The sequence below is a fragment of the Urtica dioica genome, chromosome 4 (genome assembly GCF_054948205.1).
Source record: "Urtica dioica subsp. dioica isolate 48M chromosome 4, U.dioica_male_clone48M_v1_H2, whole genome shotgun sequence".
Classification (NCBI taxonomy): Eukaryota; Viridiplantae; Streptophyta; class Magnoliopsida; order Rosales; family Urticaceae; genus Urtica; species Urtica dioica.
Window position 1 is genome coordinate 3,051,434 of NC_142759.1, and position 21,518 is coordinate 3,072,951.

At 29.9% G+C, this 21,518-nt stretch overlaps 1 protein-coding gene across 2 annotated transcripts; it reads left to right on the forward strand.

Annotated features, from left to right (window-relative positions):
• The first annotated feature begins 16,177 nt into the window (after window positions 1-16,177).
• TGA4 (TGACG motif-binding factor 4) lies at window positions 16,178-20,243 on the forward strand. Of its 2 annotated transcripts, none has more exons than XM_089611486.1 (9): window positions 16,178-16,367; window positions 17,333-17,510; window positions 17,579-17,665; window positions 17,831-17,890; window positions 18,002-18,079; window positions 18,183-18,246; window positions 18,351-18,622; window positions 18,975-19,202; window positions 19,636-20,243. In XM_089611486.1, exons 2-9 carry the CDS (start codon window positions 17,349-17,351, stop codon window positions 19,786-19,788), a joined length of 1,104 nt encoding a protein of 367 aa, XP_089467612.1. In that variant the 5' UTR covers window positions 16,178-16,367; window positions 17,333-17,348; the 3' UTR covers window positions 19,789-20,243. The 2 variants fall into 2 exon arrangements, with proteins under 2 accessions (XP_089467612.1, XP_089467613.1); XM_089611487.1 differs by having other exon boundaries at window positions 16,182-16,367; window positions 17,591-17,665.
• The last annotated feature ends 1,275 nt before the right edge of the window (window positions 20,244-21,518 follow it).

Sequence of the window (21,518 nt, forward strand, 5' to 3'; positions counted from 1 at the left end):
GATGTTGAGATAAGACATGTTTGCTATATGTAAAAGAAGTGATTTTTTTTTGGTCCTCGTATATTCATTTTTCATCATTACGAGAGATGCAAGGATTAGCTGAATTATTGGGGATTAAAACGAGTAAGCATGAATGCAATATTGTATTTTCATTCTTATAGGGCTGTAACCGAGAAAAACATTAATTCCCTATTGTATTAAAATATAAACTTTGGAACAACCACAGGATTGTATCCAAGCATAAAAGGTGATTCAATGATAATATGTCACTCTATTCGAACGAAGATCATACGTAATGCTATGCGAGTGTAATTTTTTCTTGCTCCGTAAATTAATCTGCTCCAAAGTATCTTGGCTTCCTCGTCGAGTGAGGATGAAATTCAGAAACATGGATATAATAAAATGCTATAAATTGACTGATTTGTTCATTGACTATAACGTCTCTTAAATTATGTTTAAATAGAGACGAATTTACCTCATGTAACCTCTTTTTATACTTAAAATCTCCAACCATGTTAACTCTTTTTTTAAATTAAGGATAAATTTTCTGCAAAAAAAAAACGAGAATATGAGTTATTCTTGAAATGATCATTTTATAAAAGGTATATGTGTAACTCTTCCTTAAATATATCGATCTACATATGTCAAAAGAGCCTGTGGGCCAATAACCCGGTTCTCTTTTGTGGAGAAGTCCAGTTAAAGTCCAGTGTAGGCCCTAATCCGTTAAAATAAAATAAGTAATTTAGTTTTAGTTGAAAATTGTGTATATATATATATATATCGCGTTTTTTATTTGTAATTTTTAATACATTTTAAAACATTTTTTATTTTATTTTTTAAAGGGTTCTGGTTTGTACTTTTTATAGGTCCGGACCTGGCCCTCGGCCCCAACTCCAAGGACTACGAGCTTAGGCCCGGCCCTTGGTTAAAGTAAATGGGCTCGTCCGAGCCTAGGCTCACGCATCCTCCGTTGAGCTTAAAAAAAAAAAGTTTATGGTACTTGTGATAAAGATATAATTTAATTTTGTTTTAAAACCCATCACTTCCGATGATATTATTTTGTAGGAATTGTGTACCTAGAAGTAAAGTGTAATGTGTGTCCATAGTTATAGTTGTACCTCTAAAACTAAATGAAAACAGTACACGATCGGTTAAATGGACTTTAAAATGTACTTTTAAAGTCGTGTACTTTAAATTGGACTCTTATTAGGCTTAAAACAAGACTCTTGCAAAGTCAAAGAGTGAATGAGTTCTGACCCAGCCCAATTCTATAGTGTATAAATATTTTGAAAAAGATGTCAATACTGGGTTTGAAATAGAAATTCCAAAACCGTGCTAGTTTTACTCATATTTTGAACGATTTTGCTATTAGAAATTCTTTTTCTAACTGAACTGTTTTCATGTGGGAAACATATGAATAATTTAAGAGATTTGTAAGTAACTAAGCCACTTTAAACATGTGATTTTGGATCTAGTCTATGTTTTGACAATTTTTAGGGATATAGCCAAATGACTTATGTGGCAATAATTAAGGTCTGATTTGCCCTTATTTATTAACAAATTCTTCATTTTCTCTCTCCTATTTTTTTCAAATAATTTTTTTTTATCAAAAATTCATATCTTTCTCATACGAACTCGAAATTGAGTGATTTCAGATCCTGCAAATTCGTGGCGTCGATGTCTTCAAAAATAGACCCATTGTGTTTGATGAAAAATTATGTTTAATGCATCATAGTTACATTTCCATTTATTTTTTTGATAATTTCAAAAATTTCCAGTTATTTCCATATTTAAGGTAATAATGTGATTTTTCTACATCTATGGTATTAAACATGATTTTTCATCAAACACAATGGATCTATTTTTGAAGATCTCGGCGTCACGAATCCGTAGGATTTGGAATCACTCAATTTCGAGTTCATATGAGATAGATATGGTTATTTGAAGTTTTTATGTAAAAAAAAATGTAGGAAAAAAGTAGGAGAGAGAAAGTGACGAATTTGTTAATAAATAAAGGTAAATCAGACATTAATTATTGCCACATAAGTCTGTTGGCTATTTCCCTAAAAATTGTGAAACATAGGCTAAAAACAAATTTCAATGTTTCATTTTGGCTATTTCACTACACTGCCCATAACTTAAAATAATAAGCTGCCAAAATATAAACACATTTAATGATTATAAAGATTTTTTCAAAAATATAATCATTAGAATAATGAAAAATAATAAGTTGCCACAATATAATTATTTTATGTAAAAAAATTAAAGGAGTGAAAGCGTTTGTGAAAATGAAATCTTTCCGTTTTATTTTAATATATTTTCCTCTAAAAGAAATAGATAGCCATTGCAAATTATTATTTTTTTTATAAATATTAATACAGATTAGAATAGAAGTTAGAAAATTAGGCTAGTTTACTTTATAATATATATTTCTGAAAGCAAAGATGTTCTTTTCACTTTTGAGTGGCATGCACTTGAAATTAGATTTTATGTACTTTTGCACTGTACTTTGCATGCGATATAAAGAAATCTTTTATTCGTTTAACATTATCTACACGTCTCATGGATAAATAAATAAAAGTTACAATGAAAAAGGAAACTGAAAAGAAAAATATTTGCATATAGTATATTATAAAACCGGATCACTTCAAGATTAGAAGATTTTTTATCAAAGGTGTTTTGCCTTTACACTCAATTTAATTAACAGATAGGATCAATCTTTAGTCTGTAGACTGTACATATTATGTTATTATATACGTGCTTATATGTTTTTTTTAAGATATACGTGCTTATATGTTAGGCTAATCGATTTGTAACCCATATAGATCTGTAAAGCTAATTTTATTAGTAAACAAATTAATTTGGCACAGAGCAATTTAGCATGCTAATAAAAACCATAGTTCCACATTTAATTTAATTTTCAATTTCAAATTCATATAGTACGTAGAGAGGCTACATTTTACTAGTTAATCTAGGTGAAATCTTATTTTTGTGGCTATCTTTCGTTTCGTCCGAATTTGCTATTTTTTGTTTTATAATTATAAATTAAATATTTCCATTTTATGAATAAAATTTAATACTAATAAGAACAATAAAATATTCTAACGTTTGGGAGCTTTGTGTACGGATCGAAATACCAATATCGGCATCGACGACATGTATGTTGATGATTGATTTTACAGAGATATTATTTACTCATAGGGTGTACAACATATATTTCAAAGATATTTGAAAGACTCTCGTATCAATGAGTATGTTGGTTATCTTATCGGTGTGGTGTATTTCATATTAACGAAAATTTGATTTCATTATTTTGTGTGCTAAAAAAAGAGCTTTCTTATATTGATCTTTTAATTTAAACATACAACACAAAAAAATGTCAAATTTATCTAATAACATACTGAAAAAAAAAATATAGACGTCAATAAAAACTAAATGGACTAAATGAATGAGGTTTGTCATTTTGGAGTCGGCATTTTGACATTATTTTGGAATATGAACGTATTGATGAATGTTTGTAAATACATGTCGTAGTTGTACTCGTAACTAAATGGTACAAATCGGTTAACCTTAATATGTTTCCAGGTTAAAAAACATAACCATTTTTAATAGTAAAAAAACAATTCAAATTTAAAAAATTGTCATCCTATTTTAACCCTGCGATTAAAATTAACTTGTGAAGAATATTTCCCTCTCTCATTATTTATGCTTCTTCGTATAAAATATAATTACTTCTCATTGTATGCATTTTTCATATTCGTAAGTCGCAAATAAAATGCTATGATGCGATCGATGATGGAAAAACTTGCACACACAAAATAGAATAAATAAACATACCTACTTTTTAAATTCTATATATAATGATACGACTATGGCCCATGAAAGTCGTTTTTGCTTCGAGTTGTCTCCAACTCATACACTTTTTCAAGGAACAATTTTTATTTTAATAAGAAATAAAATAAAATTCAAAAATAAAATCTAACGTAAAGTATATGCCACTAATCGATGTTGTACACGTTTTGTGCATATACATACATGCATGTGATGTGAAGGAATCACCAAATTACCAAACAACGAAATAATAATAAAAATGTATATATTTCAAAAAATTATGTATTGATTTCTAGAAAGTTCATGTGACTAACACTCCACTAACTATTACTAACTCTATCTCTTACCCAATGTTCAAAATACCGACGATATATCCCGATATATCCACGATATCAAGGAAAAATTGGATTTCGATAAAAAAAAATTACTATAACAGCTTAAATATCATTGTATTCCCAAGATACCGTTTTTTATATAAAAAATTACTATAACAGCCAAAACAGAAAAGTTATTCGTGAAATACTTATTTTTATAACTCTAAACAGGCCCAAAATTTAAACTTGAGTTCTTCAAAGGATGAAGATCCATTGTTGCTTATTAAAATTCATAGAACCATATAGGTTTATATGAAATGATTTTTTTAAATTTTTTAATTTTATAATAAGGTGACTTTATTTGTTAGCTAAATAACATCAAAGATTTTTATTTTATTTTATTCTTGCATTCCATTGTTTCAAGTTAAATCAAGTGGTTTAAAATTCAAATAAATGTAATATATTCGTTCATTACGTATATTTATAGATATAAATATATAGATATGTTATATATATATATACATACATCTATTTAAAATATAATTGTTATATGTATTATTAATTATATATATACATAATATCTATTTTTATAGGATTTTGGTCGATATATCCGTCTGTAGTCGATATATCATTGATATATCATCGATATTATCGGTAGTCAGTATTGAAATTGTTATAAGATATCCCTCGATATATCCGTCGATACTCGATATATCAGTGAAATCAAAACTTTGGTATCAGTTTCGGTATTGATATTTTAATCCTTGCTCGTACCTACATACATACGTAAAAGCAGTGGTTGTGCTAGAATTTGTAGTTACAAAGATAAACTAGATAATTTTTATTTTAATTCTCTAAAAAGCGTGTAAAAAATATTTAATTAGAGAAAAAAAAAATTAAGCTAAAAACTTGTAAATTTTAAGGGGCATGTAAAGAAACATTACTCAAGAAAGGCAAAAATAATTTTTTTTTTTTATAGTTTCGAACTTAAATTATAAAATATTAAGGTAAAAAAATAATGTTTTTTAAATTTTAAAAATAAAATTTAATTTTTAAAAATTCAGGAAGCGCTGGACGCAACTAGTCAAATATTAATATATTAGATGATTTTTAAAGGGACCTAGCCTTAATTTTTATAATGTAAATTTTTTAAAAAATTAATTAGCTCTTTTAAGTGGTTGAGTCGCTGATTCAATCTAAAAGAGTTTTTCTTTGGTTTGTGTTAGATATTTTAAAATCGATAAATTCAATCTAAAACGGTTTGATTTGTTTTTTTTTTCAAATATAGAAAGTGAAGTTTAGTCGAACAAGACTGATTCAATTTTTTTTTTAATCTATTCATTCAGATCTTTTGAATATATTAGTTTGAGATGAAAACATAAAGTTTGAGCCAAACATGAGCCAAACATAAACTGATTTTTAGATTTTTTTTACAGTGAATTGTATAAAATTAGAGATGCATTCAATTTTTCCCAAGTTTAAACTAATTTTTACGTGCCTACGGAAGTGGCAAAAAGGATTCCGACACATGTCGATAATGGTAGTTGAAGCATAAGAAGAAATGATTGTTGCAAGTTTTTTTTTATTAAATCTGGGCCGTTGGATGTAAAATCCAACGATCCATATTCAGTCTGCCATTAATGGCATCTGAAGGTTTTTTTTGTCCTCAGTTTTTCTCTGATTTTTTATGAGACTCTTATGGTATCGGAAATTGTCACTTTCGATAGCACATAAATTTCGATCTTAACAGAATAAAAAAATTCATTTTCATAAGTGTCGGAAATTTGGATCGTCGAAAACGGTTCTTTCGATATTGTCCGAGAACCAAGAGGAGGACCAGATGGCACACAATCCTAATTATGATCTTTTATTAATAATGCTATATATTGCCAGTAAAAATCCAAAAACGAGGTTATTATTATTATTATTCCCAAATTTTAATCGTGAAAACCTTATCATTATCGCATCACAAGAAAATAATTGAGCACTTTCCACGTGTGTTTGATCCACTATAATTATTGAATAATGTTAAATTTAGTAACTATTGTTTTTAGCAACAGATGCAATCGTAATTAGTTGGTTGGTTGGGTACGAGACTATCTAATGAATAAAGTTGACTTTTTAATTACTTATTGAAATTAGTTGCTATCTATGACGTAGTATAAGTGGTATTTAAAATTTGAAGATTTTTTCCCATGCTTGAAAAATTCTCAACGCTAAATTGCATAGATGTTACTCTTTATTTATCATAATCAGCCCTCTTGTCCAAATATTTTAAGAGTTTCAATTGCACGAATATATATACATATATATATAAATTTAATTCTTACGCGTTTGCCATGAGTGCAACCTAATATATATATATATATATATATATATATATATATATATATGAAGAATACCAATTATCATACATTCAAAATAAACTAGGTTAGAACCGATTAAACAGTGGCAAATTGGTAATTTTAAGCAGTGACAAATTTGTAAATTTCTGTGTTTTCATAGTTAATTATTCTTTGTGAAATCAAAGTGACAATTTTATAATATCTTTTACTGATAAATTGTATAATTATAAAAATTTTAAAGGATAATTTTGTCATTTTATTATAAACTTAATAGTAAATTATGTTTGAATAGTGTCGATGTGCTCTTTTATATATATATATATATATATATATATATATATATATATATATATATATATAATGTATATCAAATGACTTCTTTGATATATTCATGAGATATATAACTATAGTTTTTCTTTGATATATAGGAGAGGTCCCGTGAAAAAAGATTATAATTCACAAGTAAAAGAAATATATTTATTCCTTCAAAATATATATATATATATATATATATATATATATATAATAACGTGCATATCAAATGACTTCTTTGGTATATTCAAGAGATATAGAAATATAGTTTTTCTTTTATCTCAAGACCGTTTTATAAAACTCTTGGACTCCCGAATTTGGAGTACCCTACTTTCACGCAATATACAGAGTTCAACAAGGAATCGATATTTCACGATCAAGGTGAGAAAAAGTAAATTATAAAGTAATAAAATATATGAGGCTGAATTAGTTTAATACACATATAAATTAGAAGAAGCTAATCTTTGGAAAAAGTTTTTGAAATTTTCCAAAGGAATTCTGGAATAAAATTAGGTGAAGGAACGAGAGTAATATATATAGGGATCCGTCGGTAGCGAAAAATGGGGCTACTCGTTTTTTGAACAGGTCTTTCAAAAAGAAACCCTATCTGATTGATGAATCAAAAAATATCTATTCTTAGAACGTATTGATTTGACCCCATAAGTGGGACCGCCACCCCCTAACATGTTGCCCCCATAAGCAGAATCCCGTATTTCTTCTAGAGAATCTCTTAATTGTTCCCGAGCAACTAGAAAGAGATTCTTTAACCATAAAGAATTCAGTTCAGATGTATCAGATGTAGGATATCTATCCAGACTCTACGAAAGGTCCCATGAAAAGATTATAATTCTAACAAGTAAAAGAAATATATTATTCCTTTAATATATATATATATATATATATATATATATATATGTGTGTGTGTGTGTGTGTGTGTGTGTGTGTGTGTGTGTATTTATAGGTTATATAGCACTGGATTTTGTCATCCTTGTTGACTTGTGTGTGAAAGACTTTATTTGCTGTAATCGTTACCATCTTCAATGGTGATGCATTTTGTATCAATATTTAGAGAATCTCCTCTAACCATCTATTTTTATAGAAATGCATCAAATTATTGCTCATGGTCCATGAGCAATAATTTGATGCATTTCTATAAAAATAGACAGTTGAAATAAAAAATATCAAAGACATAAAAAAAATGAAAAACTTAAAGACAGCTTCATTTATTTCTAAAAAAAAGACATCTCTTCATAATTTCATGCTTCTCGCACTTATTTTGGGAAAATTTGTAAAATATAAAAATATTATATGTTTAAAACTGTAATTTTAAAAAAATTAAAGTGAAAAAGAATATATCTAAAATATTTTAGTATATTTTTTTAATAAATATAAAATAAAGATGGATTATAGTGATAAATATTATTCATTAATGCAAAGATGTATTTTGGTTCAAAATTTTACATCGTAATTAGAGATGCTCTTAGTTTTCTAAAATTAGTACAGTACAATAGTTTGGTGACTATAGTGTATATACCTGTGTACAGTAGGTTATGTGCATATCTATAATTTTCCCTTAAATTATATCCTACATGGCTATTTTTATTTTCTGTCCTTACCTTTATGTGTTTCGCTAAGCCCAAAGAGATATGTTCGAAAAAAGGAGGAACGAAAATAGAAAAAAGACACAACTTCAAGAAATAGAAAATTACAAACAATAAGAGAAGGAAACAATGAGAATCTAAATAATAAGGTTTTTATTTTTATCTTATTTTTTTGGTTGCTGCAAGACATCCAAAAAGTTTGACGCCACACCTATAAGGCTATAACCATTCTTAGTGGCAAAGCCACTTTAGATTTTTCTTGAGAATAAGACCACATATAGGAAAATATAATAACAATAAATTGAAAAAGACAATTGTTTGCGTGACGTTTCTTGAGCTTGATTCAACAGAAACAACATATATAATATTATAAATTATATAATTATTGAATAAGAAAAGGAAAATCACTAAGGAATCATCCAACCATTCATAAGCCTCTCCTCCACTACTTCCATCATTGGATAAACTTTATTTACACATCATTGCCACCATGACCTAATTATTCAATTATTTAAACTTATCCCTATCTTTTGAATTCTAAATTATTTTGTATATCGTTAATTTACTATTTTCCATCTCGGTAGTAGATAATTCCATGGACTTAATTAGAATATCATAACGGTATTTATTGGGGTTTGTGGTGAATCGAGTCACTGATCTATTGGACACTATACTCTCTACCAATTGGTATTTAAATAACTTTTGTATTTTTGTTGTTTGGTAGTTTTGCAATTTAAGGATATGGCTAGGAGAATATAGGTGGTCATTTTTCAAGTTTTGCTATATGAATATATCAAGTATGGCATTGCCATCATATATAATTGGGGCTTTTTTTTTTTTTTTTTTTTTTTTTTTTTTACCATGCTACCTCGTATGAGAAGCTAAAAGCCGCGATATTATACCCATATTATCTATATTATGTATAATTATCTTTAACATTTCTCATTTGATACACAATAAATATAAATATATAATATATATATATAAATAATTATACAAAATAGTCATTTAAAACTTATTGATTAACAAAAATAGCCAAAATTTCAAATTTTCATCAAAGTAACCTAAGTTACACTGTCAAAAAAAAATTTGAATTTTTTTTTTTTTTTACGATTGTTATAAACAATTTATCACTTAAAAAGAAATGAATCCTAAGTGACAAAAAATTGACTATTTTGTACATTTTGGTTATTTCACACAAACATTGACTATTTTAGAAACCGATTACTTTAAATTGATTATTTAGTTAAATTACCCACATAAAATTGTTATGATTTATTTTATAATCATTAGAGGGCTCTCAACGTGAAGAATATGTTTCTCTTTTTTCCTCCCTATATTCTTGTAAAATATTTTTTCAAATTTGTCATTCGAAGATAAAAGTTTAACATCTTTCGACTGCTTTTTTCAGTGAGAGTTTTTTTCCTCTTGTTTTATGTTTTCAATTTGCATACATGAAATTATGGCTTTTACCAATAGGTCTTTGATCAATATTGTTTCAAATTATATTCTTTGGATATTGAACCTTAGATCTTATATGTAGTTATTCTTATAATTTTTGACGTGGATCTCAAATTTGGGCAAGGTACCTCCTAAGAAGCAATAAAAAAATAGGTGGTGATACTTGTTATATGAAGAAATTGATAACTCAGTATTCTTGTTATATTATTGTAATTTTTTTAGAGGTGATACTATTAGTCAATATTACATGATATATTAGCAGTGCAAGCGCATGTGACATTATTGACCAAGATTACATGATTAAAGATAAATACTAACGAGACATGCATTTCTGCAGCCCATAGGGCTTGAACCTAAAACCTCTCAACCGAGGATGCTACCATTTTTTATTGTTGTATTATCATAATTGTATTTGTAATCCACTTTTTTAATCTTTTTTTAAGAAGTTTTGTATTTGTATTATTGAAATTGTTTTATCTTTTTTTGTAGTCCATTGAGCTTAATTTTATATTACTAAGTCTTTTTGAATTTTATCGATGTATTTCTTTGAGTAGCTCATTTATAACAAAAATAAAGAAATTTAAATGGAATAAAGAAAACTAAAGTGATTCAATCTATTTTAAAATTACCAATTTTAATTATTCTCGTTTATAAGTTGAAAATTGAAAGACGCTAATTAATTTTTAAGAAAATATTTACTTATTTAAAAGAGATTTATAACTAACTAGGCCACTTTAAACATGTGATTTTGGATCTAGCTTATGTTTGACAATTTTTAGGGATATAGTCAAAATGGTTTATGTGGCAATAATTAAGGTCTGATTTGCCCTTATTTATTAGCAAATTCGTCGCTTTCTCTCTCCTATTTTTTTCAAATAATTTTTTTTTGCATCAAAACTTCAAAAATTCGTATCTTTCTCATACGAACTCGAAATTGAGTGATTTCAGATCCTACAAATTCGTGACGTCAAGATCTTAAAAAATAGACTCATTGCGTTTGATGAAAAATTATATTTATGTCGATAATTTTAAAAAAATTCAGTTATTTCCATATTTAAAGTAGCAACGTGATTTTTCTACATCTATGGTATTAAACATGATTCTTTATCAAACACAATTGATCTATTTTTGAAGGTCTCGACGTCACGAATCCGTAGGATTTGGAATCACTCAATTTTCAAGTTCATATGAGATAAATATGGTTTTTTGAAGTTTTTATGTAAAAAAATTGTAGGAAAAAAGTAGGAGAGATAAAATGACGAATTTGTTAATAAATAAGGGCAAATCAGACTTTAATTATTGCCATATAAACATGTTGCTTATTTCACTAAAAGTTGTGAAACGTAGGCTAAAAACAAATTTTATAGTTTCATTTTGGTTATTTTGTTACATTGCCCCATTTAAAATCATGTAGAAAATTATAATTCTTTTGATTAGATATGATATAACAAGTTTAATGTGGACTGAATACACGATTTGAGAAAAGTCCAGTAACTTTTAATTCTTTCGTAGTTTTTCAGAATCCATTTAAAATATATGTTTTGAATAAAATGACTCCTCAACAAATATATTGATAAAAAAAATTTACTTTAAAACTCAGAATTCATTACAACTAAACTCATATCTTTCGAATTTATATAGACTAGCCATTAATTAATGTTTCTAAGGCATAATTTTCCATTATTTGAACAGTGTTTAAAAATTATCCGCTTTGACTCTAGCTAATTCTGAAATCTGAATGAAGAAACTACTCCTTTATAAATACCCGCTTCAGGAAATAATAAAGTATTTTTTTTACATACACACCGAGCCTCGACTAGTAAACCAAGGAAAATATTAAGAAGCTTATTTACAAATTGTTGTCATCAAATTGTTACATCTAATTGATTTCATTGCCATAAATATATATGATAAGCACGTATCTATATTGTTTGATCATATCACTCAAAAGTCTCTCGCATGTATCCTTATTCTTTTCCCTAACTAGAGCTCAAAATATATTGGAAGTATGAATATGCCATCACCTATATAGCAGAATATAGGTCCTACATATATATTCCCTTTAAGATGTGGACATTAAGGAAAAATGGAGTGATTTAGTGGAATTTCTATTCTAAAGTGAATAAGACATTTTCATATGTTCTAACAGTTGTGACCATTAAATCAAAAAAATATAATTAAGAATTTCACTTAAATGTTATAGTTTCCCATATATCAAGCTTGTTATTTCACCTATGAGATCTCCACCTTATCATCTCTTTTAATCTGGAAATATTTTTTTCATACAGCATTTTTGTCCTTTAGTAACAAAATCACGCTTTGACATATGTCTCTTTCTATTTTATATTCATTTTAATTGTTGGCTGAGTTTTATTTTTATTAAGGCAGTACCATAATTATACTTGCACAATTGGAATAAAAATCAGAAAAAGAAGGCTAGTTTAAATTGCTACAATATAACCAGGAGTTGAGAAATCTAAATTTATATATTTTCCTTATGACTATATATATATATATATATATATATAATGATCAATAGATTTATAAATATGCGAATGACTACGCAACAATATTCATCACATCTATTAAGATCCAATTATGTACCATGATATATAGATATTATGCTATCCATTATGTATAAGAGATATGAAACATACTTTAAATATACACCATGCACGTGATAATTAAAGTTTAAATTGAATAAATATAGCTAAGATCTTACCAGGCAAATAAGCACTAAACAGCATGCAATATCTACAAAGACTACATAAAATAGAATATATGCCTCTCTTTGAGTTCTAGACGCAATTAACACAGCATCACAGCGAAGTTATCACATTAGTTATTTATTAGGTAAATAGTTATACTAATCTTACGCAATAGTGTATGAAATAGTATAAATTAAAGAAATACAAAGCAAAAAGGGATTGAATAAGGTAATGTCCCTGGTCCTAGCTGAATGGTTGAGGTCAGTTTTGCTGTCCCTGTGGGGAAGCGAAGAGCCATTAATACGTGCTTAAATAAAGGTTAATTTAATTAACTACCGAATAATTAATATTACTTTAGATTAAAAAATACTTGGACAGATCTATGTTATATATTATACAAACTATAAACCCTAAAGCGAAACTTAAGACTTGCATTATTGTATTCTTGTATATGATTCCTTAACTAATCCTTGGTGGCAAGATTTTTCATTAGCCCTAGTGGTGACAAAATGGGGTTGGTTACATTCATTAAAAAAAAAGTTATAGTAAATAAATACTTTACATGTATTTGATTGTTATTGTATGCTATAATTAATTAAGAATATAAACCAAAACTGAAAAGTTAAGCTGAATATATTCATTACTTAAAAGAAAACTTTATTTATAGTTCGCGTACAAATTTGACAAATCTATTTTTTACTTATAAAAATTATTGGAATAGATAGAAATATTACTATTCCATTTGAATTGGTTACCTTGTAAAATTATAAATGACTTCAACTCAAGGTATTGTTTAGAACATTTTAATTTTTAATTTTTATATGGATATAGTATCACATGCATCTCTCGAAGTTTTTGAAGATTGAACACAACCGTTCCGCGTGATACGATAAACCTAAGTTCAAACTAAACGAAGGTACACACTTAAGAATGAATGGAAACAATGAGAACACTTTTTGAATTTTTTTTGAAAGAGAAAAATAATCATAATGAAAAATGATGATTTCCATACCCATATTTACAATCAATAGTCGCATCTTTTAAGGTAAATGAAAAACTACACTTGTAAGCTATATGACGTAGTTCATTGTCCAAACGACTACTAAAATATATTCAATGTGCCATATGAACCGACAATTGGAGACACACCATGTCAAGTGACACTCTCTTAGTTGCATAAAATTTAATATTGCTCATTTAACTTTAAAAAAAATGATCAATTATTTAACTTAAGATACATAATGAGATTGACTCCTTGTTATGTTATTTGTGTGAAACTCTTTTCCAACTCGCATTTTTTCCAAACCCGCATTATTTTGTCCAATTTTTTAGTGAGCAATATGAAAACACATTTTTTTTTCAACATATTTGTCATGCAAACTCATGTATTGTATTTAGTTATTACAAAATTAGTTGAGACTATGAATATATTAAACTATTTTTTTTTTATCAGAGACATCAAAATTATCTAAATTAAATGTTTGTTGTAGTGTTTTTAAGGTATTATACATTCTTATTAGTTACGTAATTAATTATTTGTAGCAGATATGTAGTACGAAATGAGTTCCTGATATTTACTAAAATAATTAAATAATCGTATGCTAATACTGAGTACCCTTGTATTGAGTGCCTTGTATTTGTATTTATATGCTAATATATAAAATATTCTTTCGTTGAATTTTATGTGCCGTCTTTGATGTATAATAGGAAGAGGACATGAAATGTAATAATTTATCTATGTTGTTTTTTTCGTAAATATACAATATTGCTCCGGTAGCTCCAAGTATAGGTTATTTAATAGGACATTTATTTTGTTTCTTGTTGGCTTGATTGAATTCGCGTGAGCAATTCGTCGGTGAACTTTGTTCTATATCGTCATATTTTCTATTTGTATTTACTTTTACCTACATTAATATAAAACGTAACGTAACTATATAATTGGATGTATTCAGTACTTTCTTTAAAAAAAAAAAAAATTGACCATTTTTTTAATATTTAATATATTTGACAAGTTTGAAAAAAATACTTTTTTTTAATAGAATATAATTAGAGTCTAAAACATGTATTAAAACTTCTATTTTTTCTCTCCGCATTTTCGGATAGCTTCTGAATGATAACATGTATTAAATTTTAGGTAACAATTTCAATTTTTATTTATAATATATTTATTTTATATCTTACATCATTTATTCTATTTATTAAACTGATAAAAATTAATTGCATTTATATGCTTGTAGTTATATCATTTTTTTAGGAGTGACATTATTGACTAAAATTAAATAATATATTAAAAGTGCAAACAAAAATGGTATTATTGGCCAAAATTACATAATTTATGATAAATTTTAAAGGGGCATTATTCTTGATAACTCTCAACAAGTATATGTGTAGTTATATAATTTATTATCATAATATTATATATATATATATATATATATATATATATATGTATATCAGTATTAAATATTAACTCTATTTATACTTACAAACATTTATCATGATATAATTTATCCGACATTAATCTATTTTTTTAAACAAGTCAACGATGATTTTTTTCCTTCAAAAAAAGTTTACAAATACTTAATTTAAAAGTGCAACAACGCTAGCGTGTTAGTTTAACTGCTAAAATTTCTTAAAATAATCCAACATTTTATGTTACATAAGAATAATTGACTTCTAAGTTATACGAAGTTTATTTGCCAATTTCTAAATATTTTATTTCCATTTTTAATATGCAATATACGATTAAGCACCTAATTGTGTTCTCACGCATCATGCGTCCCTCTTAAAACTCCAAACATATTATCAAATAAGTTGTTTCAAACAATCGATAAAAAATTGATCATCAAAACTCTCAACATAAAGTACAAATCTTCATTCTTGGAAAGAAAAAAAGTAATATTTTCTGCGATTCCATATGCTAGTAGTCAAGTCCCACTTTACTTATGAAAAATATAAAGTAAAGAAGAACAAGAATTTGGGGCTGATACGCATATATACATACACTGATACACACATATATACAAGAATCTGAATTCTTTGCATAGCATAGGCATCAAGTGGATTGTATTGGAAACATCTATATGATATTTATATGTTTTTGCTTTATTTTATCTTAGGGGATTAATTAAGTTAATGTTGATAAAAAAAGAAAAAAGATGTGGAAATGGAATATTGGATCTCCAAATAGCCGTTACTATTCCCACTAAAGAAAATAAAGACATCTCTCAAATATTACCCAAAAAAAGCGATAAAAAGAAAATAATAATAAAATAAAATAAAGAGATGCTCCCAAAAGAATCCACCACGCGCGCTAATTTTTCCCTCTCGAAGGCGCGAGTGTGGAGCACGCGGTTCAAAAGCGCGTTTAACGGCGTCCAACTCCCCCGGGAAGTGACGTCACGTTGTGTGCGTAGGTTAAGGCGAGAGTGGCCGTGGGAGAGAACCCGATCCACCTGGTGCGCACATTAGAAAAAGGTAGTGGAACGTGACGACCGATACGCCTCTCTCTGCTTATTAGACCTTTGACTCTCTCTTATGGTCGTTCTTCCAGATAAAAGAATACATTTATTTATTTATTTATTTTTAAATACAATAAAATAATAGCGCGAAGATTATATTAAGAATTTATTCACAGTTAAGAAAATCCTCATTTTAAGCTGTCGTGTTCTCATTCGATTCTCGTCTCAAAGAGAGGGAGAGAGAGGAATGGAGTGAGATTGGACTTTCTAGGGTTTTGTTTCACAGAGAGATTGATCATCGGAGCTCTAAAGAAGGAAAAAAAAAAAGCTTGAGGTTATTCAATTTATCTAATCATCTTCTTCTTTTTCTGTTTGTTGGTTAAATTTGGTTTCTCTGTCGGAGAAAGCTGAAACACAGATGATAAAATTACAGATGGATTTTCTTTTGGCGGTTAACTTTTTTCCTCCATCATACCTGTTATCAATAAATCGGCAAAATATGAACATAAGTCGATGTATTTATTTTATATTTGTATTTACATATATGGAATACGCATGTATCGTAAGCGTATGTATTCGTGTATGTATATTTGGTTTCTTTTACTCTGTTTTTGAGGTTTTTTTATTGAATTGGTTCTGTATTAATGAGCCTTTGAAGGAATTAATAGACTTTCAAAAAAAAAAAAAAATCGTTTTAAATCTTATAGTGAAAGTTATGTATAGTTTGAAATGAAAACACAGTTTTTGGATATTTTGTTTTCCTTTTTCTTTCCCCTTCTCGTCGTGTGTTTTGATATGTTCGGATGTTAGTACAAACAAAAAGTATACACTTTTCTGGTTCTTTCTGGATCGTTAATTATTATGTGATTTCTCTTTTTGGGTGTTTTTGAAGTTTTGTTTGTTCTTTTGCTTTAATCAGCCCTCTCTTATTAGTCAGACTCAAACCACAAGGCACTTTTTATTTTATTATATATTGTTTCGGGTCTCTAATACCAGATCATTGATGTGTTTTAATCTTTAAGCAATTTAGAGGTATATGTTTCAATTCTGTTACAAGTTACAGTATTTGATCCAATCAAGCAAATTTTAAAAAAGACAAAAAAAAAAAAAAAAACAGTATGTATACCATCTTGCTTCCAGTTTAATCAATCTCTATATTAGCTTTTTTTTTTTTTTTTTTTTTTTTTTTTTGTGTGTGAACTTAATTCGTTTTCAGCTAACACAAAGGGTCATGGAACTCGTTCATTCTAAAGCTGAAGAAATCTCACGTCAAGGCTTCGTTCTGTTTCCGTGTCTCAGTGGGAGTGAAATCGCGATGAACTCAACCTCGGCTCAATTTGTGAGCTCGCGGAGAATGGGCGCGTACGAGCCTATCCACCACCAGATGAACATTTGGGGCGAGAGTTTCAAAAGCAACGGGAATATGATCGCATCGCCTTCCATAATCGTAGAAGCCGACACTAAACTAAGTGCTCAGGTACCGTGACTAAAACGCTAACCCCAATGTTTGGTTTTGGGTGTTTCTCATACTGTTAAATGACTTAGTGTTATACGCAGTCGGAAGACACTTCCAATGGAATCCTTGGAACTCCCGAGAGATATTACCAAGAAACGTCTAAGCCGCCAGATAAGGTAAAAAGAGGTTTGAGCTCGTGCAAGATGAACGTGATATTTCATAACTTCTGGAGCTTTCTTATCACGAGAAGAAAACGTAACCTTAGCGTATGACTATTCGATCGATAAATCTCGTCGTTTATTGATTTAACTGTAACACGCTTTTTCTTTGCGTTTCGTCAGGTTCAAAGACGGCTTGCTCAGAATCGCGAGGCGGCTCGTAAGAGTCGTTTGCGTAAGAAGGTAACCGAAGTTTTGCCTTGTTCACCAAGAAATGTTTCGGAAAAGGCCCGAGTTTTTTTTTTCTTTCAGTTTTTGAATTTTTTTTTTCTCGTCCCCTTTTCTTTCTTGTAGGCCTATGTTCAACAGTTGGAAACGAGCCGTTTGAAGCTGATGCAGTTGGAGCAAGACCTCGACCGCGCCAGAAAACAAGTAAGAACGCAAAAAGATTAGCCAACCTCACCTCAGTTTGATCGACAAAATAATCCAAGCGAGTCGATTTTTTTTTTTAATTTTTATTTAAATTTCCAAACAGGGCATCTGCGCAGGGGGTGGATTGGATCCTACCAATCTAAATTTTGCTGGAAGTTCGAGTTCAGGTTTTAAATATTCTCAATTTCACATCTGAATGAATATCTGCCTTTAAATTTCACGAACCCTCTCATTGAGTTTCTAGTGTTTGACCCATCATCATCATCATTAGGGTTGGCATCGTTCGAGATGGAATACGGGCATTGGGTGGAAGAGCAAACCCGGGTGGTGAGCGAGCTGAGGACGGCCTTGCACGCTCAGACAAGCGACGTCGAGCTTCGAATGCTCGTGGACAGCGGCATGAACCATTACTACGAACTCTTCCGTATGAAAGCGACAGCCGCCAAGGCCGACGTGTTCTACGTCATGTCCGGCATGTGGAAGACTTCCGCCGAACGCTTCTTCCTCTGGATCGGAGGTTTCCGTCCCTCCGAACTTCTCAAGGTGAGCTTCGTCATCATCGAAAAAAAAAAAACTATGGGTGGACTCATTTGGGCTCACCAGTAGTACCGTTTTTGGGTCAGAGTGCTCGTTTTAGTTTTTCGGCACCTCTGATACCATATTAAGTTGCATCTTGAAAATCACGTCTTCTCAAGATTTTAGGCTCTTTTCGGAGAGAGAGCGTTCGTTTATGGTATCAGGCTCTGATACCATATTAAGAGATTCCATTTCATCATATGACCTAATGAACAGTGTCGAGTCTCTTGATCTCTTTTCTACTCGGGATCCGAACAATGTGTGCGTGTGATTTATATCCCCCTTGTTTGTGTTTTTTTTCTTCTTCTTTTGAGTACAGATTCTGGGGCCTCATCTCGAGCCCTTGACGGATCAGCAGCTTCTGGATGTGTACAACCTCAGAAAATCGTGTCAACAAGCCGAGGACGCTCTTTCTCAGGGCATGGACAAACTGCAACAAACGCTGGCAGAGAGCGTCGCCGCCGGGCAGCTCGGGGAAGGGAGTTATATCCCGCAAGTTGGCACTGCCATGGAGAAGCTAGAAGCTCTAGTGTGCTTCTTGGACCAGGTAATATTCCGATTCCATGGATATCCATGTCTGTGTCTTTCCATTTCCGTGTTGGATAATAATTCGCTAAACATGTCCAAAAACATGTGCTTGCTTGTTGTTTGGATAGCTTTTTCAAAGAGACATTTGAAAAGAAAATATTTCAATGTTCATGATGTCAACAAGCAAAACCTCCCTGGGCCCTCTTGCTTCAGTATTTTATTGTGGTTTTTTGTATCATGGATGACATTATTGAGTTGACTCACATACATAAATAATGATGACATGATTTCCATCATCTACATGGAAACATTTTTCTCAAACCCTTTTTAAATTCGATGACGTGTCTTGTGAAAAAAAAAACTCTCCCGTGGTGTTTTGATGACAAGTATTTATCATAAATAGTATTTTTTTTTCTTCTGTGTCTGATGAAATCTCGTGTTGTTTGACACAGGCGGACCATCTCCGGCAGGAAACTCTGCAGCAGATGGCTCGGATACTAACGACCCGACAAGCCGCGAGAGGCTTGCTAGCCATGGGTGAGTATTTCCAGCGTCTTTGGGCCTTGAGCTCCCTTTGGGCCACCCGTCCCCGCGAGCCTGCTTAGTGGGCCGATCTCAGCCCAAAACAAGAGGCTAAGAAGAAGAAGAAGAAGAAGAAAAAGAAAGCTCAAAACTTGAGTCGAAGACACGAGGCAAAAATAATATATAAGAAGGAAACAAGCCTAGCGAGTTTCAAGAACCGTGCTTCGACGACAAGATTTCTGAAAGTCGGAGCTCAGAAATCTGAGCATCAGGGATTCTTATTCGAAGTTGTACATATGAAATTGCCTTTTTTTGTTTGCCTGAGGGAGGTGTGGTATGCGAGTAGATTATAAACATTTGAATATGTATCTATAAATTGTTAGGATTTGCATTTGGAGGTCACAGCAGAAGAAGTATGTCATGTACATAATTTGTCTCTCTCTGTATTCATCGGTTTTGTCTACACTGGTGTACTAGAGTATATAGTTATTCGGCTTTGAAACTGAAAGAAATTGCAAGTGTTTTCTTTGTAGTTAAAGTGAATGGGGAATCTAAAAGCGTTTTACTTATTTATGTGCTTTGAATGCTAATAAACTTAGTTCAGAAAAATGTAACCGATAATGGGCAAAAAGCCAAGTATATATTAGGGTGGCAATTTCAGGTTTGTCTTGATTTATTGTGTTTTCGAGGGAAAAAAATGTTAAAATCAAATCTGATTATTTATTGATTGTGTAAAAATGTATTCAAATTTGGTTTATATATTTTACAGATCCATAAATTAAACTATTTAATAGTTGTGTTGCATGGTTTATTTAGTCGTGGAGTAATACTTCTCTATGTATTTATCGGTTATTGAAATTTCAACCCTTATAATTTATTGAATTTTAGGATGTACAAACTAAAAACTCTTATTTTTTTAAGGAGTATTAAGAGCTAATACCTCATGTGAGATTGCTGTGTGAGAGAGAGGGAGGGAAAAATGGAGATAAGGTAACAGGAGAAGAACGATAAAGAAAAGAGAGTAAAAGAAAGCAATGGTATAGTTTAAATGATTTGGCTTGACTCGGCTAAGAATAGTTTGAAACGATGTTTTTACTATGATCATATGTTTTAATCTCCATGCTTGATAAAATAGAATTTCGACACTCTTTCAATGATTTCTTATAATAGAAAAGTAGTAATTTATATGTATATTGGTGCAACTGCGTGTATATGTTTATATTGCTTTTTTTTCATTTGTTTTAGGGAAATGATTTTTGTCCCGATTCACGAGTGGGGAACGATCCACTCGTGAGTTGACACGTGGCCACTAACTGCCACGTGTCAACTCACGAGTGGATCGTTCCCACTCGTGAATCGGGACAAATAGCATAACTCTTTGTTTTATGAATCGTTTGTTATTTTATTGCCTCGTCTGAAGGAGCTTTGATAACACAGTAGGTTATAAATTCGAATGAACTAAATATGTATTACGATAAAACATGATTATTAATTTTAAGAATGTGTATGATAAGTGAGATTTGTAACTAATTATGCCACTTTAAACATGTGATTTTGGATCTAACCAATGTTTGACAATTTTTAGGGATATAGCCAAATGGTTTATGTGGCAATAATTAAGGTCTGATTTGCCCTTATTTATTAATAAATTCGTCACTTTCTCTCTCCTATTTTTTAGGGCGGCGCAAAAAAACCGTAAAAACCGTAAACCGGACCGGACCGGGGATTTTTAAACCGCCGGTCCGGTTTAAAACGGTTTTTTTTTTCCCCGGTCCGGTCCGGTCCGGTTTACTCAATGTAAACGGTCCGGTCC